The 27455-nt window shown below is 41.3% G+C and overlaps 1 protein-coding gene across 28 annotated transcripts in view; it reads right to left on the bottom strand.

Annotated features, from left to right (window-relative positions):
- MACF1 (microtubule actin crosslinking factor 1) overlaps window positions 1-27455 on the bottom strand; it is a 331616-nt gene that overhangs the window by 131950 nt on the left and 172211 nt on the right. For 14 of the 28 annotated variants that reach the window (XM_045035584.1, XM_045035582.1, XM_045035586.1 and 11 more), the window contains 25 exons: window positions 27166-27278; window positions 26959-27065; window positions 26425-26544; window positions 26176-26271; window positions 25398-25525; window positions 25216-25309; window positions 24899-25053; window positions 23838-24114; window positions 22743-22871; window positions 21418-21495; window positions 20638-20799; window positions 18719-18823; window positions 17484-17579; window positions 15566-15691; window positions 14028-14033; window positions 12888-13040; window positions 11431-11585; window positions 9927-10053; window positions 9209-9392; window positions 8618-8787; window positions 4432-4610; window positions 3645-3783; window positions 2932-3125; window positions 1706-1868; window positions 740-823 (listed from right to left, as the gene is read on the bottom strand). In XM_045035584.1, coding sequence (XP_044891519.1) covers window positions 740-823; window positions 1706-1868; window positions 2932-3125; window positions 3645-3783; window positions 4432-4610; window positions 8618-8787; window positions 9209-9392; window positions 9927-10053; window positions 11431-11585; window positions 12888-13040; window positions 14028-14033; window positions 15566-15691; window positions 17484-17579; window positions 18719-18823; window positions 20638-20799; window positions 21418-21495; window positions 22743-22871; window positions 23838-24114; window positions 24899-25053; window positions 25216-25309; window positions 25398-25525; window positions 26176-26271; window positions 26425-26544; window positions 26959-27065; window positions 27166-27278 — 3340 coding nt within the window. The remainder of the gene's footprint in view (window positions 1-739; window positions 824-1705; window positions 1869-2931; window positions 3126-3644; window positions 3784-4431; window positions 4611-8617; window positions 8788-9208; window positions 9393-9926; window positions 10054-11430; window positions 11586-12887; window positions 13041-14027; window positions 14034-15565; window positions 15692-17483; window positions 17580-18718; window positions 18824-20637; window positions 20800-21417; window positions 21496-22742; window positions 22872-23837; window positions 24115-24898; window positions 25054-25215; window positions 25310-25397; window positions 25526-26175; window positions 26272-26424; window positions 26545-26958; window positions 27066-27165; window positions 27279-27455) is intronic. The other 14 variants (XM_045035590.1, XM_045035587.1, XM_045035591.1 and 11 more) reach the window with 1 other exon arrangement.

Raw genomic sequence — 27455 nt, 5'->3', positions numbered from 1 at the left:
ATTTTAGTATCTCTAAAATTAGAATGTGTCTTACAATCAATGGTATTTGCAAAATTAGCAGAATTTCTTCTTTTTTGGTAGTGTATAAGATAATGGTGTGGCTTATAACTGACAATGTCTGAGATTCGGTGACATGCAGTATGCTCTAAAAAGGTGGGTCTAGCTACTACGTGGGAAAATAGCCTATGGGGCAGGCTGAGCAAGAGATTAGCTCAGAGGATTAGAAGAGTCTAAGGAAGATTCCTCACTCAGATGTGAAACAGGGAAATGGGGACAGGTGGGTGGGTAACAAGAGATAGATCAAGGACATATTGGAAGATGAAGCCAAGCTGTTCACAGACAGAACATAAACTTTAAGGTAAAGAGAAGATTTAAGGGTAACTCTTGGGTTTTCTGCTTCAGCAAGTGGGAAAATGGGACACTCCTGAAATAGGCGAGACCTGAGAAGTACATGTGAGAGGAAATCCAAAACATTCTGTTTCTGACATGGCAAGTTTAAAAAAACCTGTGGATCATCTAAAGTGTGATTCCTTGAATCAGAGCTGATGTCTGGTACTACTCTGAGCATCCTCAAATGTAGGGCCATGAAAAGTACACATGTGCATTAACTGGAGGATTGGGCCAGCCCCCCCACCCCCGCAGAAGCGCTTACTTGTCCAAAAGCAAACCCGACAGTGACAAGGGAGATCTTTCTCTGCTAGAGATCATTTATATGCCTTTGGGGATATGGTAGAGTTACCTTTACAGTAGTGGAGTATTGCTGGGAAAATTTTTGACACTGGTCCAGCTTTGTCTGATTCTTCTCGATTTCTGCAAACAGATCCTGGAAACCAAAGTATCACAACATTATCATTGTCCGTATTGTCATCAAAACAGCTGATCATTTATTATGTTCTAAGGCAGACTTCAAATCTTAGCGACATCAGAATCACCTGTGAGGCAATCACTGTCTTGCCAGGCCACCTCCAGAGTTTCTGATTCGGTAGGTCTGGGTAAGTCTGAGAACTTGCATTTCTAACATGCTCTCAGTAATGCTGATGCTTCTAGTCTGGACTCCACACTTCAAAAACCCTGCTCTGCAAATTTTACATGTATCCCTTCATTTAACCTTAACAACAATAACTTTACGAGTGAGATAGGTTAAACAAATAATGGACTATGTCCATTTTATTGATGAGGAAGTAGAATGCTGAGAAGTTAAGTAATTTGGTCAAGGTCTTATAGTGAGTGAGTGAGCCAGGACTGGAATCCAAGCAATTTAACACCAGACTTCATAGTCTAAACTGTGATGTTAAACAAGATAAACAACAAAACACTAACAAGTAAAAACCACTTTGAATAATTTTTGTCTAGTTACATCTTTCCTGGTTTTCCATGCCCCATGTTCTAATCCTAGTAAAATCAAATGCAGTATCAAGAAACAAAATGAGGCAAGATAATTTTAATCTGTCCACCTATGGTTTCAATATATAGTCTCTGAAACTCAGGTTTCAAAGGGACCTTACAAGTCTGTCTGGCCTAAGGGCAAAACCAGTATCATCTTGAGACCATCTTGCTTGAACTATTTTCAGAAGAGGAGTCTCAGAATACCTTGCTATTTGGGGGAAGCTTAATTGCTAGCTTTTCACCTCCTTCCATGATGAACTAACTCCTCCCCACCCCCCACCCCTGCACACAACTTTCACCATGCTACTGCTATACCCACCGTCTGCTGGCTAAGCTGCTCCGACAGCACTCTGCTATCCTCTGCCTGGCCTGGCTTCATCATTTCCTGCTGGGCAGTGGTTTCCTCAATCCATTTGATGAGAGTTCCATGGCAGGCTCTGTAATCTCCCAGAACTTCCTGAATACTTTCTAGCTCAGATTGGCTGGAGGAGCATAGGGAAAGAAACTGCCATTAGACACCTTGGTACAAACACAATAAAGTAAATGGGGCAATTCCCTCCTTATCCCATTCTTCCAGTTGGGCTTGATCACAGAGGATTCGTCTATTTTGGGGAAACAGTAGTACAATGCCAACGGAGACCTATGCACGTAAACAGTGCCCTGTGGGGTGAAAGTAAGTAGAAACCAGTTTTGCATGCTAGCCCTGGACACTGCTTTGGAGCCTGGCATCCCATGATGATCCTTGTCAATTTTTTTTACCTAGGCTGCCAAGGATCACCAGGATTGCCAATAAGATAGTGCTGGCTGTACACTTCTGTCTCCTGATGACAGAGTACCCGTTGGAGTACCACAGTTATGATTTAGGAATCACTGTAAATTCTTGGTGAAAGATGGGTGAAAATAATAACTTTCAGTTAATTTCAGGAACAGTTTCTTATATCACTTTTGTGAGTCCAACCAGACTTGGGATAGTAATTCAATTACAGAGTATCAATCCAAACTTCTGAGTTACTATAACTCCTCCCTCTCTGTATTTGCCTATCCAGCCTAGCCTCAGTAAGGTAATTTTGTCTTTCCTATTCAAATCAGACATCAGAAGCAGGACTTCAAGTAAAAGAAATAAAAACCACTGAATTAGCAAATGAAAGTGGAAGCAAGAAATTCTGCAAAGCTCCACTATGAAAAATGGCTCATAGTTGGATTCAAAACTAATAAAACAAGAACCAGAACTCAAGATCTAGCCTTGAGAAAAGATTATCACCCTTCCAGTTTATATCCCAAAACATCACTGTCGTCATGGCTTAACTAGATAAAAACTGGTACAGGAGAAGCATCGCTAACAGGACCATCACTGCTTCACCAAATGCAGCCTCAGGTCTGCTTTGGGGTTGATGGTCCCAATTTTCTGTCATTCATCTTGTCCAGAATTCATTTAATCTGTACCCTTCTCTATCACATCCTGCCTTTAAATAAGAATGTACAGCTTTCTGTTTAAAACCTAGTCCCTGAATCCTAATAAGAGAAAAGGGTGAGGCCACCACTCACCGGGTCTCGAGCTGGACAATGACCCGGTGCCAACGTTCCCGCAGCTGGGAGCCTTTCTCCTGACAGCGCTCCAAATCCAGGCTTCGCTCTGGAGTCAGACGACTCAGTTGTTCTGCCACTGCCTTGGCCTTGGCAATTTCCTCATCCAGGACTGTAAACACTGAATTCTTGTCCTTCACGTCACTAAGCCAGTGCTATAAAAGGACAAGTACAGCAACAGGTTAAATATATTCTATGCCAAAAAGGACTCAGACTAAGGTAGCAAACAAGAACATAGCCTATAACTGGCTCCGCGTTGTATCTGGGATTCACAAGCCAAACGCTATAATGTTGGCGCTAGAAATGCCTCCACAGTCCTCATGCACACAGAGAGGCCAAGGGCAGGCAGTACATTACAGAGATGTGCAAAGAATTAGTGTTTGAAACTTGGCTATCTAATTTAGAAGTGTAACTACTGATTGTATCTGATTTAGCTGTGATTTTACAGAAATCACAGAAAATAAAACAGAAAGGCAGTCATTTATTTCCCTTTCCAGCTAGATATTTTTCTCAGTCCCAACTTCTTTGGATCCACATTAAAATATATTAAATATGCTATCCTGCCCAGTTTAAATGCAAATTTAAATCACTGTCATGCTGTCCAAAATTGCATTTCTCTGCTAACCCAAAGCAATGGATATGTTAAGTCAAGCTCCTACGAAAGAGCAACCAACCCGTAACGTAGACCGATGAGACTCCAGAGCAGAGAGATCTGCTGGTACTGCTTCTTCTTGACTCAGCTTGATTTCATAACCTTTGACCAAGAGTTCAGCATCCTGGATGCTACGCACTATAACATCGATTGTCTTTAGCCTGTGAGGGGAAGGTCACCTTCGTTAACACACACATTTTAAGAGCTTGGCCACAGACTTGGAGCACTATAGAGAGGTTCACAAGATGTACTGCTAAAATCAGTTTTACCATTACTAGATGATGACAGGGTTTTATAAAAATAAGAAAGCATGATATATGTGCTGCCAATTTCAGCCAATTCAAAATAAAGTTCTAGGTGACACTGGGACACACACACATGTGGTGGACTCATGGGAGAAATGACATAAGGCCAGAAACCCACTCAACACCATGAAGAGTCTAAGATCTGTGACTCCTCAAGGTCATGGATGGATAGAGGGAAAATCTTCAAAGACTGTATTTAGCTTAACTGAAAATTTAAAATTTTCATTGTGTAGTGTCCCTTCTTTTTTTCAGAGCTATCTAATCAAAGACAAATACCCCTAACAATGCAAATCCATCTCTCTTTCTGTATCACTGACATTTGTTTGCTGCACCCCAAGGAACCCACTCCAGTTACTTGGAGCGAAAGCCAAGGTCTCTCTTCATGGGTACATGCTCTTCAAGATCTGCAACCTCTCTGGATTGTTTGTGAAACACTCCAGGCACTTCCCCTTCTCATTCCAATGAAACCATTGCCCTCTGGATCCAAACCTGCAGCCTACTCACTTATTCAGATAGACTGTGGAGAGACCATATACATGGTCCATTTTCTCCACCAGCAGATTGAGTTCTGAGCGCAGAGTTGGGACACTCGAACCAGATGGAGACTGATGGAGAAAGCTGTTGCATTTCGTGGAAACAGTATCCAAGTCTGACCTCAGTTGCTGTAAGTCCTCTTGGGTACGCTGTCAGGAATAGGACACACAACAAAGATGGAGACAGAATTGAACAAAGAAGTAATAGCAAAATACTGCAAACAAGCTAAATGCCCATATGTGGGAGACTAGTTGAATAAACTGTGAAACAGCACTGAAGGGGGAGAATGGGAAGAACACACACAAGTATTTCCTGAACACAGTATTTGGACTACAGACAAATGTGCAGGCTAAAGACAAAAGGAACCATAAATAAACACTGAACTCCAGTTAGTAGGTTTGTGGAATTTTTCTAGTAGCATTGACTCAGCAATTCTAAACCTACTCATCTCTACATGCTAGAACTGAGCAATAACATAAAGTAGGTTTCTCAGTCTTAGGGAAGGAAGTTACAAATATGGAAACAAGAAAAGTTAGAATGAGACCTGTGGTGTTGGTTTGGAACCAAATGGAGACAGATACATATGAATTCACAGTTATGTCTGTGTGTGAGAGAGAAAAATTGATAGATAAATATATTGGTCTACCTTTGTGATACATTTACGTGAATATATTGATACACACATCTATACACATATATGTGTATACATATAAGTATGCATGTGTGTAACAATGGGGTGTGCCTGTATGTGTGTGTGCATTATGCGTTTGTAAGTATGTGTTTTTCTAGCTCTATCTGCTGAGCAGGCCTAGAAACAATGACACCCCAATAATAATGAGCATGCTTATATGTAGATCTTGGTTTCTAAATAGCATTCTCTACCTAAAGGAAGCAGGACTCCTTGGAGAAATGGCTGATTCCAGGGTTAGGGCTGGCAAAGGCAAGATGAACCTGAAATATCTCATTTTGTTAAGAAATAAGAAAGCACTCAAAGAATGGTGGGACATGTTAAAATGACATAGATACCAGCTTGAAGGGGCTCTCAATAGCCCCTTGAGAAATTCTGACATCAAAATAAAGACAGTAACAACTTATAAACCATTAACATAAGAATCCATAAGTCCATACTGACAGAAAGAATGAAGAAAGGGGACACGTGGGATGCTTAGTCAGTTAAGCGTCCAATCCTTGGTTTTGGCTCAGGTCATGATCCCACAGTTTTTGAGACTGAGCCTTGCATCAGGCTCTACACTGACAGCAGGGAGCCTGCTTGGGATTCTCTCTCTCCCTCTCTTTCTGCCCCTCTCCCACTTGCTCTCTCTCTCAAATAAATAAACAACTTTATTTAAAAATTTTTTTTAATGTTTATTTATTTTTGAGAGAGAGAGAGAGAGAGAGAGAAAGAGAGAGAGAGACCATAAGTGAGGGAGGGGCAGAGAGAGAGGAAGACACAGAATCCAAAGCAGGCTCCAGGCTCTGAACTGTCAGCACAGAGCCCAACGTGGGGCTCAAACTCACAAACGCAAGACCATGACCTGAGCCGAAGTTGTATGCCCAACCGACTAAGCCACCCAGGCACCCCAATAAATAACTTTTAAAAAAGGAAGAGAGGAGGGCATAGAATAGAAATTTTAAAACGTAAAAGGAACAACAGAATTAGATAATCACCTTTTGGCAATAGTCATACTAATAATTAATTCAGTCAAGAATCAACACTAGTTGCTAAAAAACTAGTTGGTGAAAGTGTGATGTAAAACAAGATATTTACATGGTCTCCAAGTATCCCCCCACAACATGCGTAGTAATTACAAAGGGGAAAAGAGCAACAAGCAATACAAGTTATCACCAGTAATGGGACAAATCAACATCACATGCTTCCTGATATCATGTGCTGAGGACACACAATCATTTCTGTGGTATTCCTGCCAAAAATGTGTAACCTATATCTAATCATGAAGAAACCTCAGATAAACACAAAGAAAAGAATAGCCTACAAAATAAATGACCTGCACTCTTCAAAACGTTAGGGGTGGGGTTGGGGCGCCTGGGTTTGCTCAGTTGGCTAAGCATCTGACATTGGATGAGGTCATGATCTCACATTCCATGAACTTAAGCCCCTCATGGGGATCTCTGCTGTCAGTGCAGAGTCCACTTTGGATACTCTGTGTCCCTCTCTCTCTGCCCCTCCCCCACCTGCACGTGCATGCAGGCACACTCGAAAATAAACATTTAAAAAAATGTTAGGGTCATGAAAGATGATAAAAAGTTGAGAAATTATTTCAGTTTAAGGAAATTTAAAGAGACACAGCAACTAAATACAATGTGTGATAGGTACTGGATTGAGTCCTATACTAAAAATTTGGAGGGGGTGGAGAATACCCAAAAAAGGCATTATTAAGTCAACTGATGAAATTTTAATAAAGTCTTAGATAACAGCATTATATCAATGTTCATTTCCTGATTTTAATCATTGTCCTTTGGTTACATAAGGGACTCCCCTTGATTTTTGAAAATGCACACTAAAGTATTTAGGGGTAAAAATGTATCATGTACAGAACTCACTCTAAAAAGAAGAAAAAGATTATTTAAAAAGATTTTTTTAATGTTTATTTATTTTTGAGAGAGACAGACAGCGCAAATGGGGAAGCAGCAGATAGAGAGGGAGACACAGAATCTGAAGCAGGCTCTAGGATTTGAGCTGTCAGCACAGAACCCGACACGGAGCTTGAATTCACGAACTGCGAGATCATAACCTGAGCTGAAGTCAGATGCTCAACTGACTGAGTCATCCAGGCACTCCAAAAAAGATGATTATGATGTATACATATGTAAAAAAAAAAATGACAAAGCAAATACAGAAAAATGTCAACATTTGGGGAATCCAGGTGAAGGCTATATGAGAAAAGAAAATTTCTGTATAATTAAACTACTTCAAAATAAAAAGTTAATGGAAAAAAAAGGAAGATCCTTTAGAAGAGCTGAATATTAACATTTCTTAGAATGTTCTATTTTGCTGGGACAAACAGATTTCAGGTGACTACAGAAAACTAATAAGTTTCAATATGAAAATTACAGGTTTATATGATATGCTTCATTCAGGCATATTAGATCCTTCTTGGCCACTGAAAATTACACTGCCCACTCATCCTCTTCTTTATGCTTTGGAATAATTGAGAAGGGTAAGAAAAATCACTCCTAATTTAGCCAGTCCTTTCCATTCCTTCAGGCTCCCAGGTCAAATCTAATATTCTTTTTTTTTTCTTTTTTTTTTTTTTTTTTAATTTTTAAATGCTTATTTAGTTTTGAGACAGAGACAGAGCACAAGCAGGGTAGGGGCAGAGAGAGAGGGAGACACAGAATCTGAAGCAGGCTCCAGGCTCTGAGCTGTTGGCACAGAGTCTGATGCAGCGCTCGAACCCACGAATGGTGAGATCATGACCTGAGCTGAAGTCTGATGTTTAACCGACTGAGCCACCCAGGCACCCCCTATACTCTTTAAAGAGCTCTCATACCATCCCAAGTAGAAATGGTCTAATAATACTCAAACTTCCTATAGCAATGTTTGCGTAGAAATCTGTAAATATCCTAGGTACTATCTTATGACATCTCTTATACTCAAGTTTCTAATTGTGACTTCAACCTTTTATTCTTCTTTAAACTATGCTATAAGCCCAAAGCAAGGACTTTGGCTTACTGTCTTTACATACCTATGAGCACATAGCAAAACAATTAATATTTGCTGCTTTTACTTCAGAAACACTGCACTACATTTTGATGGCATTTTACTTTTTCAGGAAACTCATTATAGTTAAGTACTATATCACTTAACTTCCAAAGTTTTCCAAAACTTTGAGCAGACAGTAACATCTCTACTACGCAGTCTTAAAATATGTAGCCCAAATGCAGTGCTTAGAACAATTTGCCAGTCAGTTTGCCTTCCCAAGTGTGTAGAAAACTAATCAACATTCAGCGACACACTGGGAGTTGAAACCATTCTTTGCCACAGGTAAAGGCATTTATAGGCTGCAGGGAAGGACTCTTGAGAAGGAATGCCATGAGTCTATTGTTTTATGTCTTAGGCTCCATATTGTCTTGACACCCATTCACTCTGAAAGCATGTGCACTGCAGGCAGCACCCACCTTGCTCGATGCTTACCTCTTGCTCCGCGATCCTTAATGCACTATCCTGCCGGGCATCTTTGTCAGTCCTAGAACTGGCTGGAGACTGAATTCGTTTGATCAGCCGCTGTTCACACTCCTCCAGGCGTAGTCGGATATTCTTCAGCTCTGAAATGTACGTCTTGGCCACAGTTTCTTCTTTGTCCTCTGTGAATGCACAAGTACAGAATACCATTAACCACCACAACAGAAATCAACAAACCTGAGAATAATAGATTCACCCTCAGACAGAGGGCAACAGGCCTGATATTCCACAAATGAAAGTAAGGCCTTACATGGGGGGAAGCTTCTGCCTGATCCTAAATTCCCTGCATTATACACTCATCGTTAAGGATCTAAACATGTTATCTCCACAAGAAAATGTGACAGGCTCATAACCAATGACAAATAAGGCCTCTTCTTCCATGATCTAATTTTCAGAATTCATCTCTATAAGTTTTTCCCTATCTCAAGTTTTTAGCAACTCAAATGGTAAAAAGGTGGTACTTTCTAGTCTATATGAAGGGTCCAGCAGCACCCTTCAGGGCTCTCATTCCACCATTCCTCTCCCTCTTGCCAAGGCACACACCATTCTCTATGGACTTCATCAGGTGCTGGAAGTGGGTTTTACAAGCCTCCACCTCCTCTTCCAAGCGCAAACGATCAGCCACTGAGAAGAGCAGAGAGTCACGGCTATCCTGCAGAAAGTCTTCATAGTGGGCCTGGAGGTTCTTCATAACCTGGTGGCACTCCCCTGGTGCTGAGGCTCGAAGCTAAAGAGAGACACAGAGAGAAGGAAATAAAAGAAATTTCAACAGAATGGGAACATAATACCTTCTCCCTTTTTCCTTTTTTATTGATGTTTAATATATAGACAAATCAGCTGCACATACTGTAACTGCATTTGTTTTTTCACAAAAAGAACTTGTCCATGTCATTGGCATTCAGATCAAGAAACGATATTACTAGCACCCCAGAAGCACCCACTGTGCCCTATTGTACACAACCCTGACTAATGGTTAATTCACCATTATTCCTGTACAACATACATTTATACAAGAGCTGCAGAGTGAGAAGAAGTCTTTAGTTGACCAAGAAAACAGGAGATCTTGTTTGTTTTCATCAGGAATTTCCTTAACCATTCAGGCTGCTGTTTTTCGTTCCTAGGACCCCCTAATTCTGAAACATCCCTGACTCCACTTTACTCCCTTTGGGTGGGCAGGAGTCTTACAGTAATGAAAAAAAGTTCCTTCTGAAAAAAGCTTGCCAATAGGATGTGAGCCTGAGGGAAGGCTTTTCACAATTACCTTTTCCAGGTTCCAGGTCTTTACAAGGTCAAGGTCCTTCCGCAGATAGTTCCAGGAAATAAGGCTTTTGGTGTTAACATGTAGCTGATGCCAAAGGGCCATCACTTTCTGGTAAGACTGTTCGACCCTAGAAACAATAGAGAAGCTGGCTGTGGCTATTCTAAAACCTGAGCTCCACATTAGAGACCTTTCAGGGTGAAAATGTGATTGTCTTAGCAGAACTGGATTTATATGCTGAGCAGAGAAAGGCAAGTAATCAAATACTAACAACACAGCAATCTTTAGAACCAAATTAATTGACATAGTCAAACAATTTGGACTTACAATGGTATTATGAATATGATGTCAGCATGTTTAGCAGTCTTATAAATGTTACCTGTATATATAATGATCACGAGAAGTCAGAGAGAGGGTACACCCGTGAAGGTAAGTAATATAGAAAAGTAGAGATAAAATAACCCCATTTGGAATTGTTGAAAAACGACAATCCATATCAATGCTTAAAAATACATTACTGGGTCTATATATTCACAAAACTGCTAAAATGTTTAAAAGTTAAGAACAACTTAAAAAGTTATCTGGCATATTAAAAACAAAAAACAAAAAAAGAACTGCAGTGTGAAGGACCAGAGAAGTTTTTTTCTAAAGCATCCTGTGCCTGATTCAATCTCAACTTCTGGAAGACTTACAGACTCTAAACTCTCACATACACAGACATATTCAACACACACATTACCCTGAATTTCAAATTAAGAAATGTGACATATAAGAATAAGATAGAAAATTAGAAGCCAGGGCTTCACTTAAATAGGAGACTTTAAACCCATTTAGTTTATCTGCTCCCTCTCCAAAAAACCCATTAAAATTTCAGTGACGTCAAAATAAAGGATTGAAAATAGCGGGCTTAGGAAATTAGAATTCTGGGGTGGGGGAGGGAATAGCTGGTTTTTATTACAAGCTTCATGGTGTAATTCAGCTTTTAAAAATATGTATGTAGGGGTGCCTGGGTGGCTTAGTTACTTGAACGTCTGACTCTTGGTTTTGGCTCAGGTCATGATCTCACAGTTTGTGAGTCTGAGCCCCACCATCAGGCTCTGTGCTGATGGCATGGAGCCTGCTTGGGATTCTCTCTCCCTCCCTCTCTGCCCCTCCCTGGTTCTCTCTGTCTCTTTCTCAAAATAAATGAATAAACTTAAAAAAATATGTATGTATGTTACTTTAATAAAATATAAAGAAGAAAATTAACTGTCACTACAAAAATCAATCTGAGAGTTAACTGTTTATGATCAAGAATGATCACCAAATTGAACATAAGCATTTACTGAAAACCTACCATGTAGCTGCAAGCACAAGACTTGCTATCTTAATAGTAAGTCTTTCCCAAAAGAAACTTTAAAACTTGGCTGCTCTGTTTAAGATTGCAAATGCAGATTCATCCCTCCATCAATTCACTCAAGCCAAGCAGCACATGTGGCAGTCCAGAGTGGCCCTTGAACCAAGTTACCTGCTGGCCATCTCAATGGCATCCTTATTGGGTGAGGGGATAAGGAAACAGACCGATGGCACCATCGCCTCATTCCCTGTGGGGTTGATCACTTTCCACTTGGTCCTCTGCGAATTATCTTCCAACACACACTCATCATTCTTGCAAATGGTGATCTGAAGAGACAAACTTGTAAGTTATTGCTAGTGGATAAACCGACAACCTGTATGATGTGGTGCCTGACCCCAAAGCTATGAAATCCTTAAGAAAAAAATCATTTTGGAGATCTGACATCCCTTAGTGAGGGTTCCTGATTTTGATGAAAAGATAACCTTATATAAATATACAACACAGGAAAGGTTGAGACATCAAAGAAATCAAGGAAGCAAGTGTTTGTTAAATGTCTATTACAGGTCAAGTAACCTAGTATATGAAAGTTCTAAGGAGACTGTCTTAAGACCTCCAGAAACAATCTCTCTGCATCTACAGCCATTAGGGCAAAGGTTAAAGGGACATGAATAATCACAACTTTGCTTTTGTGATACTTCCCTCTTCCTCCCTTCTTGTCATCCCACTCAAATCCCTTGAAAAGGCTTAAGCATTTTGGAATCATCAATTCTTTCTCTTGGGAGACAAGGAACCAACATCCTCATCCCTATTTTATAGACAGAAATACTGAGACACAGAAAAGTGCCAGAGAAGTTCATTCTTACGCATTACAAATATTTACTGAGCCTATTATGTGCCTGGAATTTTGCTGGGCCACTAGATGTAAGAATGGTAAGATGGTAAACTAACAAACATGGCTGATATTCCTCATATTCTGGTGGGGGTAAGAGTTATAATACTGTATGTCAAATGCAATTTACCAGGGAATGCATGGAAGGGACATGACCCAGTCTTGCCTAGAAAGGTAAAGAAGGATTATTCAGGACCTTGAAGCCACATTAAGGAATTTAGGCCATCTAAATAGAACTAGGGAATTGTTCTTTTTTTTTTTTTTTTTTAAGATCATTCTGGTAGAAGAATAGAGAATGCATTGATTGGGGAGGCTAATGCCATTATTCAAGTGAAAGAAATTATGGTCTAAATCAGGGTAGTAGCTGCAGGGACAGAAAGAAGTACATCTAATCTAAGGGATATTTATTTGCAAGTTGGTATTGATTTGGTATGGCTACTAGTTGTGGGGTATAAGAGAGGAAAAGCCAAAGATATGGCTCAGGGGCTACAAAGTATCATTTCTGACATCACTTAGGAAATCGGGTGGATGATGATACCAATCACAGAGGCAGGGAGCAGGTCAAGATTATAGAGTTTGGGCTTTTTTTTTTTTTCCTTTTTTAAAAGAATGTTTACGTTCTAATGAAAAAATCAAAAATCTGTAACATTAGACCTTTCTCTATCACACCCCTAAACTGAAGGTTTTGCTTCTCCCTCCCTTCCTTCTGGAGCCAGAGGTACCCTTTCCACCTCCTCACCTCTATCTGCCGATAGTCACAGATGGCCTTCACAGAAATGGTACTCTTTAGCACGTGGTCAGGACTGCGTGGCTTTAGCTGAACAATGGTTTTTGATCTCCCAACAAGACTGGCAACGGAACTCTTGGACTGTATAAGCTGCTCCTTTTCATCCTACAAAGTGAGAAGAAACACAAAAAAGACATTAATGCTGCTACTCAGGGTGACTGAGCCAACAAAGAAAACTGAGTGCTCCACTCCCTCAGAGAATGTCATTTCTCAGTTAAGTAGGGATCCTTGGTGGAGCCATCTTAGAAACACAAAGATAAAGAAAAAAGGAGAGGATATTTGTCTTCTACCAAGTGCTTTTATACTCAAATTGTTCAGCTTTCTCCCTGTGCCCTTTTTAATGAATCATGAAGCCACATGCAAAAGTAATGAAAACACAAAAACAAACAAAAAAAAAGAACTGCCAGCTGCCAAATACAGCTACACACAGCTAACAAGGGATTTCCCCAAATAAGGTTCAGAAAGCATGGAAATTTAAAAACAATAATAACAACATTGCTGTCGCTATTATTATTATTCGCTTTCTTACTGGCAGAAGCCAGTTCTTGCCTTCTGCTTAGGAGAAGCTAGAATTGTGCTCTTTAAAGAATTTTTAAATAATCATACCTCCCAAGCTCTACTACTAATATTTCACTTTCTTAAATTGAGTCAAACTTTCTAGAGAAAGATCTTAGCTCTTCCACCAACAGTTTATAAAGCAATGCTGTTGGTGGAGACACGACAAATGATTCAGGGTTTACCTTTTAGGGTCTTGCTGTGCCATGCTCATGTAAATTTGAATGGTTTGAAAGAAGTATCATGCAAAATTGAAACTCTCAAGTCTCTGCAAACCCAATTATCTTAAAAACTAATGAACTTCCTGTCCACAAAATTGGTAGCAATGTACTACCAATTGTGTTAGAGAGTAAAAGATAACTTTCATGTATTACCAGGATGTGTCAAGCCCATTTTGAGGTATATAAAGTCCTTAGAAGAGGACTTTCTTAGGATGGAAGTAGATGTGATGAGAGTAAAGAGTTAATAATGTTAAGAAATGCCATTAAAGAATTAAGAATATGCAAGTAAAGAAAAAGAAATGCTTAAATAAACTACCTGTGCCTGTCCCCGGGAGCATGATTGGAAGAAATACAACTTTAACTTATTAGTTAAGAAAGAGGAATGGAATATATCAGGGAGACAGCCACACTGTTCAGTACTTGACAGCTGGTCTACCCATTTCCGTTTCCTTGCAATAAAGATGTCAATTTCTGTCTAACCCATAGCCAAACATCTCAAGCTCCAGAGACCAAGTGCTCAGCGTGGTAAAAGTTCTGAAAAGAACCAGAAGCCATGACAGATGCTCCCGAACCTGACGGACAAGCTGAGGAAAAGCTGAGGAGCAGACCCAGGTGACTTCATGCCCAGATGACGCCGCCAACCCGATGCCCCTGACCTGGAGAGGAGGGAACAGAGCAGCGACCCTCGAGAAGAGAAGATATGACAACAATTGCAGAGAAGTTACCCTAAGACAGGAAGGTACTCTGTGGAAGGGAGGAGATAATAGCCAAGGATTATTATATTCCTCCTTCAAACTTGAAGTACCTCCAAGAGAGACATTCTAGAGACAACATCTAAAAAGTCAGGTTTTTATCCTTCATTCCAAGTTCATTAAATTAACAGATTATTGGCCCGGGTAAAACACTGAATGTGAACCCATTCATAGGTTAATAATACCTGAAAGTGTAAAAATAAATCAATAAATAATCAACTAATGTTCACAAATACCCAACTTTCACCTACAAAAATGTTTTGGGTTCTCTGGTTCTCTTATTTATAATTTTTTACTGAAATGTGGGAATCCTCTGGCTTCTCATATAGAAACAATAATTTCCCTATTACACTCTTCTATCTTAATTTGGGATGTAGCTGGGGCCTTGTCCTGCCAACTCTGTGTAATATGCATTCAATACACGTAAACACTCCTGCTCTGATTTTATTATCAGCATTTCTGAAAGAATAATTCATTGGAGAAAATGAATATAAAACTGATTTGGAGTAAATACCGGATGCAAAAACATTTTCTCAAAGTTAATACTGCTACATAAATTGGACAAATATTGCATTATATCTACATAAGATTTTAACGTCATCCTTAATTAAAATCAATATTCTAATACCTCATTTTGGCAAAACAAAATTACCACAGAGGAAAAATTTGGCTCAGGTCTAGTTCATTGGTTTGGTTTTGTTTTAATTCTCTTTGCATGAGAGAGTGAAAAAAGAATTTGATGTCAGTCAACTAATCCCCTTCAACACTATTTTTCATGCTTTACACCTCATCTTTGGTCCCAACTTTTGAATTAAAATAGGAACAATGCAAAGACAAGCATAGTGGGCACTAAGTGGCTCAGGGGAAGAGGACTAGGCCTTTACTTCAATAGCATACCCAAAGGAATCTTATCAGCAACTTCTTTAAGGACAGAAAAGAAAAAAAAGAATAAGAACAAACTGGGATTCAACTTTATTTGAATGTGAGCCACATTTTATAACACTGACCCATTACCCTACAGCTTTCAAGGATATAAACAGCAGCAGCTGATATGGTTTACTCTGTTTCTCAGGAGTAATCATCCCTCTGAGGCAACACCCACCATGGAGTCCTGGAGCAGGTCCTCGAGACGAGATAAGCTGGTATTGTGGTCACAGGAATATTTTCTTTTGATGGAGTCTTGGAGGTTCCTCAAGAATGACTCCAGGTCCCGTGCATCACTGAAGAACTGTGAGGATAGGAACGGGATCTCGGGCTCAACACATCACGACACACAGATGTTAACCAAGAAAAAGCATTCTCACTGTAATTACTCTCCTGGATTGATGACACTTCATTACAAAATCCGCACGAGTGGAAACTGAGGGCTTAAAACACTACATCTGGGAAAATATTAGTGATGACAACCACAAAGCCTATTTAACCCTAGAGAAAAGTCAGTCAGCTTCGCCTTCTCAGAAACACTGCTAGTGAGGACACTTGGCTGTGAGGTAAGCGTGTCATGAAAAGCCTAGAGGTTGAGTGATCAAACGTTCCAATTCACTGATAAGATTACAAAATGATTAGCGAGATTATTTAATTTAGGGCAAACCCAAACAGAGGCAAGGCTTATTTCCTCCTCCCATCCTCATCCGAAAATAAGGAGTATGTTCTTGACCTTGTGATAGACTGAAGAAAGAAAAATGGTCCTGGGATTTTACAGCTTCACCCATCAAGAGGGAGGGTCTACTTCTTCCCTTGAAGCCGGCCCAGGTACATGACTTGCTTTGGCAGCAGAAAAAAGGGCTTGTGTACTGGGGCTCACTCTCTCTGGTCGTTTGTGGGACAAACGTGAAGAAGCCTAGGCTAGCCTAACAGATGTCATGGCCTTGTACCCCATCACCCCCACCAACTATCAGACGTGGAAGTGATGCCATTTGCAACCAACCAGCCCCTAGCCTGCCTGCCAGTTGCCTGCAGCCATCCACAGGCTAAGCAAGAGGAGAAAATCATCTTTTCTTCTCAAAAAATTAAAAATAGAACTACCCTATGACCCAGCAATTGCACTACTAGGTATTTATCCAAGGGTTACAGGTATGCTGTTTCGAAGGAGCACATGCACCCCAATGTTTATAGCATCACTACCAACAATAGCCAAAGTATGGAAAGAGCCCAAATGTCCATCAATGGATGAATGGATAAAGAGGATGTGGTGTATGTATGTATATATATATATGTATGTGTGTATGTATGTATATATATATGTATGTGTATATATACATATATATGTATATATATATATACACACACACACACACACACACAAACGCACACACATATACAAGAGTGTTACTCGGCAATCACAAAGAATGAAATCTTGCCATTTGCAACTACATGGATGGAACTACAGGGTATTACGCTAAGCAAAATTAGAGAAAAACAAATATCATATGACTTCACTCATATGAGGTCTTTAAGAGACAAAACAGATGAACATAAGGGAAGGGAAGCAAAAATAATACAAAAACAGGGAGGGGGACAAAATAGAAGAGGCTCTTAAATATGGAGAACAAACAGAGGGTTGCTGGATGGGTTGTGGGAGGCGGGATGGGCTAAATGGGGAAGGGGCATTAAGGAATCTACTCCTGAAATCATTGTTGCACTACATGCTAACTAACTTGGATGTAAATTTAAAAATAAATAAATAAATACATAAAGTAAGAATATCATCTTTTCTCATCTCAACTGAGCCTAGCCCAAATCACCAAACCACAGAGTCAAGAACTAACTAAAGGATTACAGTTTTAAGCAGCTGTGCTTTGGGAGTGATGGTTTACACAGTAAAAGTGTGGTTTAACTGATATAGATGTGTTTTTCACCCTACCTTTTCCATGTGCAGGCTTGTGTGGACGCACAGGTACATACAATTGCTTGCCTGAATGGAAAAGGATATTCTCCTCATCTTCTCTGATGCTCATGCGTGCGCATGTGTGCACACACACACACACACACACACGCACACAAACACAAAGTTCACATACCTGAAAATAAGCAGTATTCTCTTTTACATGCTGCTCAACACACAAGCATAGCTGCTTCATCCACTGCAACTGGGACTGGACGGCAGCGCTGTAAGCCTGCAAGAGCCAAGCACACGCACAGAAGGGCAGGGGTTTAGCAACATACATGTGCAATGCTCTCTTCCAAGTCCAACTCTGCTAATGACAGGCCAACAGAAGATACATGGAGATGCTTGACAGGCATCTGCGGAGTGCTTCCCATGAGAAACAGGCTTGTCTTTCATCCAACATAGGTTACATAGAAAAGGCCTCTTCCACACTCAATTGCAGCTATAGCTGACCCTTGAACAATGGAGGGGATGGGGGCACCAAACCCCTGTGCAGTTGGAAATCCACACATGACTTTTGACTCCCCAGAAACTTAAGTGCTAATAGCTTACTGTTGACTGGAGGCCTTACTGATAACGTGAACAGTCAACAAACACATATTTTGGATGTTACATGTACATATACTATATGCTTACAATGAAGTAAGCTACAGCATAGAAAATGTTACTAAAAAAATCATAAGGAAAAGAAAATACATTTACAGTATCCTACAGTATTTAGAAAACAAATCTGCATATAAGAGGGCTACGCAGTTCAAACCCATGTTGTTCAAGGGTCACCTGTAAGTGATCAGCAAAACCTGCGCGTGAATAAATCCCTCCCAGATTCCCCCACTCTCTCTCTGGGCAAAGGCACCACACCAACAAGAGACAGGATCTGCCCGCATGCCTATTTAAAATATATGGTTCAGGGGCGCCTGGGTGGCTCAGTCGGTTAAGCGTCCGACTTCGGCTCAGGTCTGATCTCACGGTTTGTGAGTTCAAGCCCCACATCGGGCTCTGTGCTGACAGCTCGGAGCCTGGAGCCTGTTTCGGATTCTGTGTCTCCCTCTCTCTCTCTGACCCTCCCCCGTTCATCCTCTGTCTCTCTCTGCCTCAAAAATAAATAAACATTAAAAAAATTAAAAATAAAATAAAATAAAATAAAATAAAATATATGGTTCAATAGGAGTCAATCTCTCTTCTAGTTTCTCCTCCTATTCTCCTTTGTTTGTAGTCTTTCAGGGGCTGGGATAAAGAGAGAAGATCCAAGACAAATGATCACTGACACTTCGTTCAGGTGTTTCAGCAGAACGAAGTCTCTGATTTGGATGCTTCCACTATGACCACCCTAAGCACTTGACCCTCACACATTCTCAAGTCACATACCTCCACAGTCTGCTTGGCTGGGTGGTTCTCAAGTGACAGCAGCTCTGCTGTATCTTGTAGAGACCGAAACACATCCTGTTTCTCCTCCAGCTGCATTGTCAACTCCTAAAAGTTGAATTCAACTAGATGCAGTAAGTGCGATTAAGGGGAGAGGAGCAATAAAGAAAAAGTTGTGTTCCCTGCCCCCACTTTAAAGGAGCCTCCAACACAGGGTTAGTGCCAAAATGAGAGGAATAAATAGCACATGCCAGAGGATTTCGAAGAGCAAAAATGCTAGAATTACTGGACAATGATTTACAAAGGATATGGGGCCTGGGCCAGACCTGAAAAAGCAGGGGAACACAGGTGAGCAATGGAGACAGAGGAAGGAGATAACTTGGCAGGAGTGGCTGGTTCACGTCCCATACCTGACACACCCTGAGATCCCAATCAGTGACTCACTGGCTTTGCTCAGACTATTCCCTCAGCCTACAGTGCCCTCCTCTGGTTTTATATTCTGTTAACACTACAGGACCCAATTTAGATGCTAGCTTTTCTATAAAGCTGGGTGCTGATCCTTGCTGTCACATTTGATCCCTTCTTTCTAAGCACTTTCTTTTTATCTTAATCATAGCCTGATTTCCATTCTCAGACAGTTTACTGCATTAGAGCATTTACTCTTTCTTCTTTACTTTAGAAGAATCATATGCTATTCTCTAGTCAGAAGTTTTTATTAAAAAAATTTTTTTAACAGTTATTTCTTATTGAGAGACAGAGCACAAGCATGGGAGGGACAGAGAGAGGAGACACAGACTCCGAAGCAGGCTCCAGACTCTGAGCTGTCAGCACAGAGCCCGATGTGGGGCTCGAACTCACGAACGGTGAGATCATGACCTGAGCCAAAGTCGGATGCTTAACCGACTGAGCCACTCAGGGGCCCTCAGAAGTTTATATTTCTTTAAATCTAATGGAATTTAAAAGTATCTAAAGTAAGTGTGAATAAAAAAGCTTCCGGGGGCACCTGGGTGGCTCAGTCGGTTAAGCATCCGACTTCAGCTCAGGTCATGATCTCACCGTTCGTGAGTTCGAGCCCCACATCGGGCTCTGTGCTGATAGCTCAGAGCCTGGAGCCTGCTTCCGATTCTGTGTCTCCCTCTCTCTCTGCTCCTCCCCCACTCACACTCTACCTGTCTCCCTCTCTCAAAAATAAACATTAAAAAAATTTTTTTAAAAAAGCTTCCTATTTGCATAGAGTTTATAATATCTTTAAAAATGCTGAGATGTGGAAATACACTTAGAAAGAAAACAACCCCATTGTATTGACTGAAAAAGAACAAACGAATGTTGTCGTTGTCCAATATTCAATTTCCCTTCCCGTCTTACAAATGAAGATATTTGACCAAAAAATTATTAAATGAATTTAACAGAATTCAGAATATATGAAAAGCCAAGAGTATGCTTCAGTTAAACAACAGTAAGCCCTATACTAAATGCTTCGCCCATATTAGCTTAGTCAATCTTTTACACAAGTCTTTGAAGTGATACTATAATCCCATTTCACAGAGGTCCAGAGAGATTAAATGACTGGCCCAAGGTCACAGAGCCAGTTAGTGGAGAAGTAAGAATTGGAACTCAGGTCTCTCACTCCAAAGCCTACCATCCTAAACACAAAGCTATTCTGAAACAACTCGACTTGCAGTCCAATACTCTCATTGTCCAAGACACTGCCTTTCTAAACGCATTCTAAGTAAATTCATTCTAGGACTTGGTTTCCCCTCTCTCCATGTACACTTCTCACATGCACAGATGCATTAAGCAGGGGGTTCCTATTTCTACCCAGAAGAATGCAAATCCAGAAATCCAAGTTCTCAAAAGATTAGCCTCTCTCTGTCTCCTTCTGCTATTACATAAATATGACAGGTCTGTTGTGCTAGACTCACAGAGAAATAATTTCTTTTGGCTGAGATATTGGGATTGTTGTCACTCCAATCATATGCGAGTTCCTCCTCCTCCTTCTCATTCAACCAGATCAACTCAGCTGTAGCTCTGGAGACAAATTTATGCAGGCTCTGAAGGTGCCTCATCCGGAAGCTGGAAGTTTCCTAGACAAAGCAGGGATTACACGGTTAGACTGCCAGGCTTTCATCTGTAGAAGATAGCACATGTGACATCAAAGCAAAGAATAATGCTGGAAATAAATTTAGCCTTGATTTTTCATCTCTGGGTGCTCCTCATGGACTCAAATTTAAATTTAGTACAAGTTTAGCACAGGACTCCCAGAGCCCTAGTCAATCCTAGCAAGAAGTTACAACTCACCAGGCTTCTGTGGGGCTCCCTGAATAAAGAATGATCCTAGGCCTGTCCTACTCTGGACAATCTTGAAAGATGGGAATGAAGAACAGATAGAAGAAGAGTCTCCTTCCTACCAACCTCAAACTTTTTGTTCTGGTGTCTCAAAGCATATGCAGGCACTGCTTTGGTAAGACACGGAAACTGGGACAGGTTCTACTTAATTTAAACTTTCTGGGGCAGTGATTTCTGATCCACTAAGAAAATTGAGAAAATGTTGTAATACATATGAACAATTGCACAGTAAATGATATAACCTAATAAGCAGAAAACCAAAACAGGGCCAAACCGCAGACTTTCTGAATTAGGGAAGACAGTTGTTTGGAAGGAACTAGACAGTCCATGAAGAGAACAAAAGAGTCAAAACTCACCTTCAGTTTACAATACTGTGTCTCCAGCTTTCCAAGAGTTTCAACATAACTGGTATGGAAATTCTGGGACATTTTTCCCTGATAAAAAATGAAATAAAGATGTATTAGAGAAAGAGTAAGTAAACTATATGTACAGTATGTTTTCAACTATGTCTGCACATAGTTAGGGACTGATTACCCCAGAAACAGAAGTTGAGATAACAGATCTCTGGGTCAGGTTTTAAAGCCTGGAGAAACACTGTATTTTAACTAACTTGAATTTAAATTAAAAAAAAAAAAAAATTATGGGCCAAACCAAGAAATAGACTCTTAATGCTAGAGAACAAATTGATCGTTACCAGAGGGGAGGTGGGTAGGGGGACAGGCTAAATAGGTGATGGGGATTAAGGAGTCTTGTTGTGGGGGCAGCTAAGCGTCCAACTTTGGCTCAGGTCATGATCTCATGGTCTGTGGGCTTGAGCCCCACATCGGGCTCTGCACTGACAACTGCAAGGCCTGCTTGGGATTCTCCCTCTCTCCCTCTTCTCTCTGTCCCTTCCCCTCCCCACTCAAAATAAATACATAAACTTAAAAAAAAAAGAAAAAGAAAGAAGAAATTAAAAAAACATTTTTATTCCCAAAAAAAAAAAAAAAAAAAAGGAGTGCACTTATGATGAGCACCAGGTGATGTTTGGAAGTGTTGAATCACTGTACTGTATACCTGAAACTAATATTACTCTGATAGCTAACTGGAATTTAAATAAAAACTTAAAAAATAAAAATAAAAAATAAAGCCTGGGGCAGCCATGAGTGAGGGACGGTTTAGTGGAGTGAACACAGCTGAGAGACTTTGTGCTTCCAGTAACTCTGGGAGGTTTCTAGCAAAACTTATGCCTGATGATTCCCAAACTACTCGGCTGCTTTTTTGCAGGGGAAAGTTGAAATTACAAATGGGAAGACAGAATGAGTGAGGGAGAGACTGAGTGAGTAGTTTTTCTATTCCAGCACGCCCTACAGGCAGGAGGTGAAGTGGAAACAAGATGAGGTTCTGGAGCAGGACTGTTTGGAAACTGCACCCACCATGCACTGATTCTGACCTTAGCTTTCAGAATTGCTACTCCTTTTAGTAAAAACGGGTTAATAAAAATACCTTGCTCATAAGGGCATTTCAAAGAGCAAAAGAGACACTTGATGTGGAAAGGGAATTTGGTGGAAAGTGCTGCTCATGGTTCTCATTCTTTTCCAGAGCCTCCTTCTCCCTAGAGACAGCTGCACTGTGCACGCTACCCCGTTACCCATCCCACCCCACCGCACCCCACTCCGTGATGGATTCTGAATGCACACACCTCATACAGCCTGGCCTCTTTGACACTTGAGCCCAGTTCTTCCACACTGGTGTGGATGTGCTGTTGTGTCTCCAGCTGCAACTCCACACTAGGCAGGTCATTGCCCCACTCTGCTCGCTCCAGTTTCATCTGGAAAAGAAAAGACATGTATTTCATTGGTTGAATCAGCAAAAAAAGAAAATTTTCAGAACTGATGTTTGGGCAAGGGGGCTGAGGGTAGGAGACTGGGCAAGAGGACACCTAAGCCATCTCCATCACAGCCTCTTATAGGAAAACATGCCATTATCACCCCAAAGAGCTGGAGACTAAATTCCAACTCCTGCAGCAGGGGCAGCCTTTTGTTGCCGCATTACGGGATACATTCCTGAATTCACCAACCAGAAAGGTGTTTCCAAAGGCTGAAGGTTAACTTTATAGTTTAGGCATTTTCCATTATGAAGCTCTGCATTTCACAATCAGAGTGGATATAAGAAAGAAATATCTGAAAATATTAAACTTCATTCATGGCATCAACTATTGACCAGTGGCAGGTAATATTTAAATAGCTTGTCTTTGGATGTTTTTATTTGTCGCTACATGGGGAATCGGCCATCAGGGCATGGGAAGAATTTCATGTAAAACAAACGCATTAGAAGGATAAAAAGAACAGTATCGAACTTGAACCACTGTTCTGGAATACATGCATGCACAGCCCCTCAGAACTGTGAGGCACAGCACTGCTTAAACTCCAGAGGGAAGACCAACAACAAAGAGTGAGGGATAAGCTCCTCTGCTGATGAGGGAGTTTCAGAAAAGGTAACTGAGATTTATAGACTCTGTAATTTCTCCCATGAGCTCCACTTAGAGTACAGTTAACTGAAGGGAATGATTCCCAAAGGGCTTCCAATCAGAAAAGCCTACGCTATCCGGTGTGGGACTTTTGAGGATTTGAGCTGACCCCACCCATTTAACATTTGAGAAGGGGGCTTGGGTTCCAGGCAGCATTAATAATTTAGAGTTTACCCAAGGGGCACAGAGCATCCTGGCACTCCTAGACAAGCTGCTGGGTCCAGTAAACCTTAACACATTGCATAAGCATTTGGAACATACACCCACCTGCATTTCTTCTACCCAAGACAGTAGTTCATACACAAATCGAAGATTGCCTTCATCCTCAGAGGATGAGATAGACACAAGTTCAGCCCGAGTCATGGGTTTTCGGAACCAGGAGGTAGAGGAAGAATGGGTTCCCTTGGTCAAGGGTTCTGCCTTCAGATGAGTAGTGGTTAAAGTAGAGGGTGGAGCCAATTCAAGTGAAGTGAAATGGCCCTTCCTATACAAGTTTGTGCACTCTAGACGCAGGGTGACCAGCTCGTCTTGCAGACGCATAACCCTGAAATGGAGGAAGAGAAAAAAGGAAGACACTTAAATTTATAATACACATTTTTTTAAGTGGGTTCCACAACCAATGTGGGGCTTGAACTCACAACCCTGACATCAAGAGTTGCATGCCAGCCAGGCGCCCCTGAAACGCACTTTTTTAAGATAAAATATTCCCTATCCGTTTGACAAGGATGAGGTAAAAATAAAAATGAGATCATATCAGGAAAAGTGTTTTGAAAAAAGAAGTGTTATAGGAACACAAGGTGGTTTTAACATCTTCGTCGTTCAGAGTTGTTGAGGCAAATGCCAAATTACAGTGTTAATTGGAGGGAGGCAAACCAGTATCTGTTTATGTAACTCCTGGATGGTACAACAGAATAAACATGGATTAGGGACCAAAAGACATGAGTCTTAGTCTTGGTCCTGTACAAACTGCGTGACCTAGGTGATGCCCATCCCCTCAATGGGTCTTAGTTTTCTCTACAAAATGATGCGTTCGATCGGCAGCAGTTCTAACCCAGATGTGGTACTGCATCCCAGTAGGTCACCCTGAAATATGTGTGGGTGTTATAAGAGGCCACAGTGATTAGGGAATCCTACAGGTACTAAGTGGGCAGGGCCTGCAATAAGGGGCAAGTGTCCTCCACCATGAGAATTTTCCTGCCCCACATACCTGTAGTATCCCCACCAAGACACGGACCTCCAAGACCCAAGTTACAAGATTCAGTGCCAGACTCTTGATCTGTGAGCCTCAGCGATAAGCAAGCCTTCTGTCTGAGCCCCGTGCTCCTCACCTAAAAGCCAGCTCTTCCAGCTGGTAGTAATTCTCATCCCGTAGGATCTGGAGGTCCACCTGCAGCTGCCTGATGAGACCCTCACATTCCTGAATGTACATGATGACATCTGACTCGCACTGTACCGGTTGTCCCGATTCCAGGTGAGCAGCGTCCTAAGACAGAAAAGGAGTAATAGGAGTGGGAGAATGCCAGTGCCCCACCCACGAGGACTGAGGGAGCCGAGTGTGAGGAAGTGACACAGCTGGATTTCTCAATCGTGAATCTGGACCATCAGCGCACAGGGTGAGAAGGGGAGAGACAACACAGACACTCACAGCCTGCAGTGTATTCTTAGCTAGTGTCAGCTTCTCTTCACAGTTCAAAGCACCATTCTGGATTTTGTTTGCAATCTGTAGCAGCAATTCCAGCCTATAATAAGATAAAAACCGTAGTCACGTGCTGGGCTCAAAGCGGCCCGGGTGGGTAACATCAGGTTGCCGTCAGGCCCTGAGCCCACCTCTCCACAGCTGGGCGAAGCGACTTCTCTCGCTCCAGCATCTCGATGATGAGCTTTCCCCATTCTTCCTCCACATCATTTGGGTGGTAACCTTGAGGCAGTTTAATCCGGCCAAACTCAATCCACACCTGAAAAATCCCAGAGACACTCTTTTAGTCCGAAAACACAGCCGTGCCCTCAGGCCCACTTTTACGTGTTCTTGACACATGGCTTCTTGCATATTTACCCAGCCATCAGCAGTTTCTCCTGCTGTCTAATAAGAGAAAAGAACGGAGTACTTAGCAGTACCTCACCTCGAGGTAAGAGCAAAGAAACCATCTCCAAAATACAGGGACTACTAGCTGCTCTAAATTTTTTCATTCCTTTTACGTTTTCCATAAATCCACCTGTCCTCTTACTAACTCCCATTCTGGAAAGGCCAAAGGCTCAAACCTACAGCTTCAAATTCTCTAGGAGTGAAAATATGGATGGAAGTCTCTCTCCTTTCCATCTTAGGGAGAGGATTCGCTTCCCTCTGAAAAACAGGAAAACTCATTCATAAAACTCAGTGTTTCTGAATAAATGTCATTTTTCAAAAGCCTCTTTCAAAAATACAGATGGATGATGGTACCCATTTACCATAAATTTTCAACACCAGCCTAAAAGTGATGTTGATTTGTCACCCTGAGAATACTGCTATTAATGCAGGTTGGGAAGAGCATGCCGGCAATCTAACAAAGAAATAACAATCAGGCAAACCAGCAAACCCCAAGAATCAGCAAAGGGTAAGTTTCCTTACCTCTAATAATTTATATAATTCCTCAATTCTTCCTTTTTCTCTCTCCTTGGCCAGAATTTCTGTTTCTTTGAAGTGTATATATTGGTTATAAAGTGCCTACAAAATTAATAGTTGGTGAATGAATGGATGCATGCAAGCAACCTGACCCACTTTGTATACCACCTCACCCCAGGAGCCAGCAGCAGCGAGCTCTGAGGCTTAATCCCAGCATTGAACTTTATAAAAGACAATTTAGGTCTGTGACTTTACCTTTAGTTCAACAGGGTTCTGGGGAAAAGATTTATCTGACATCAGTATTGTATGCTGTTTGATCCAGGGAATGAGGGAGTCCACTCGGCTTTGGTATTCTTGCCACCTGGAGTCTACTTCCTATTGCCAAAAGGTAGATATCACACACCTTCTGATTAGCGGTACACAAGATAAGCACAGGAGACAGTAGCTCAGGCCACCCCAAACCACATAAAATCTCTTTCCTCTCACCGCCTACACAGCTGCTCAGCCTAATGCGTGGAGTCCCAGTTTCAGAGCTCCTCAAGGGCTCTCAAGATGGGATTCAATTTCCTGACACTAGAATAGTCTATGCTGGATGCTACAAAATTAGCAATATCTGGACTCATTCCCAGGGACCAAAGACAATGACCATGTATAAAGATGATGTGGATTCAGTTTGCTCTGTATAAAAGTGCTCCGCATACAGTGAGTGCTTGAGAAACAAAGTCTAATCAATGCATTCCGCCCAAACATATCAAAGCCAGAAGGTATTTTAGGAAAGTTTTCTTTTACCGTAGCACTGATCCCTTCTCCACCCTCAGGGACTTTAGGGAAGGCATCATAAATTGAAGACACGTAAGTGATCACAGACTTTTCATCTGGAGATGGCACATCCACATCTGAGAGAAAAAGGGAAAGAAATTTCTTAGAACAGAGGGAGCTGCCAGCAGAAGGACAATGAATATAAGCCAAACAAACTCAACACCAGTCCGCTCTCACCTTCTGCGTCCAGTAAGCGGGTGACCCCCAGTCTTTCTGCTACTTCGAAAGCTTGCTCCAAATTCTCACGGTTGCTTTGGATTTGTACCCTTTCCATATCTACCAGATCAGGTCTGTAAAAGTCCACCAAGGCATGTGAAAGGCCTATACATCACACAAGTTCACACAAAGCAAACCTCTTAGAAGTACCCAGAGCTGGAACACACTAATTACATGAGAGAGAAAGCAAGACGTTTAGAAAGATACTAATCCCATTTTTAATTACATGCCAGGAACCCAGTGCTCCCTCA

This window comes from Felis catus, chromosome C1 (genome assembly GCF_018350175.1).
Source record: "Felis catus isolate Fca126 chromosome C1, F.catus_Fca126_mat1.0, whole genome shotgun sequence".
NCBI classification, from domain to species: Eukaryota; Metazoa; Chordata; class Mammalia; order Carnivora; family Felidae; genus Felis; species Felis catus.
This window is presented reverse-complemented; position numbering and strand designations above follow the sequence as displayed.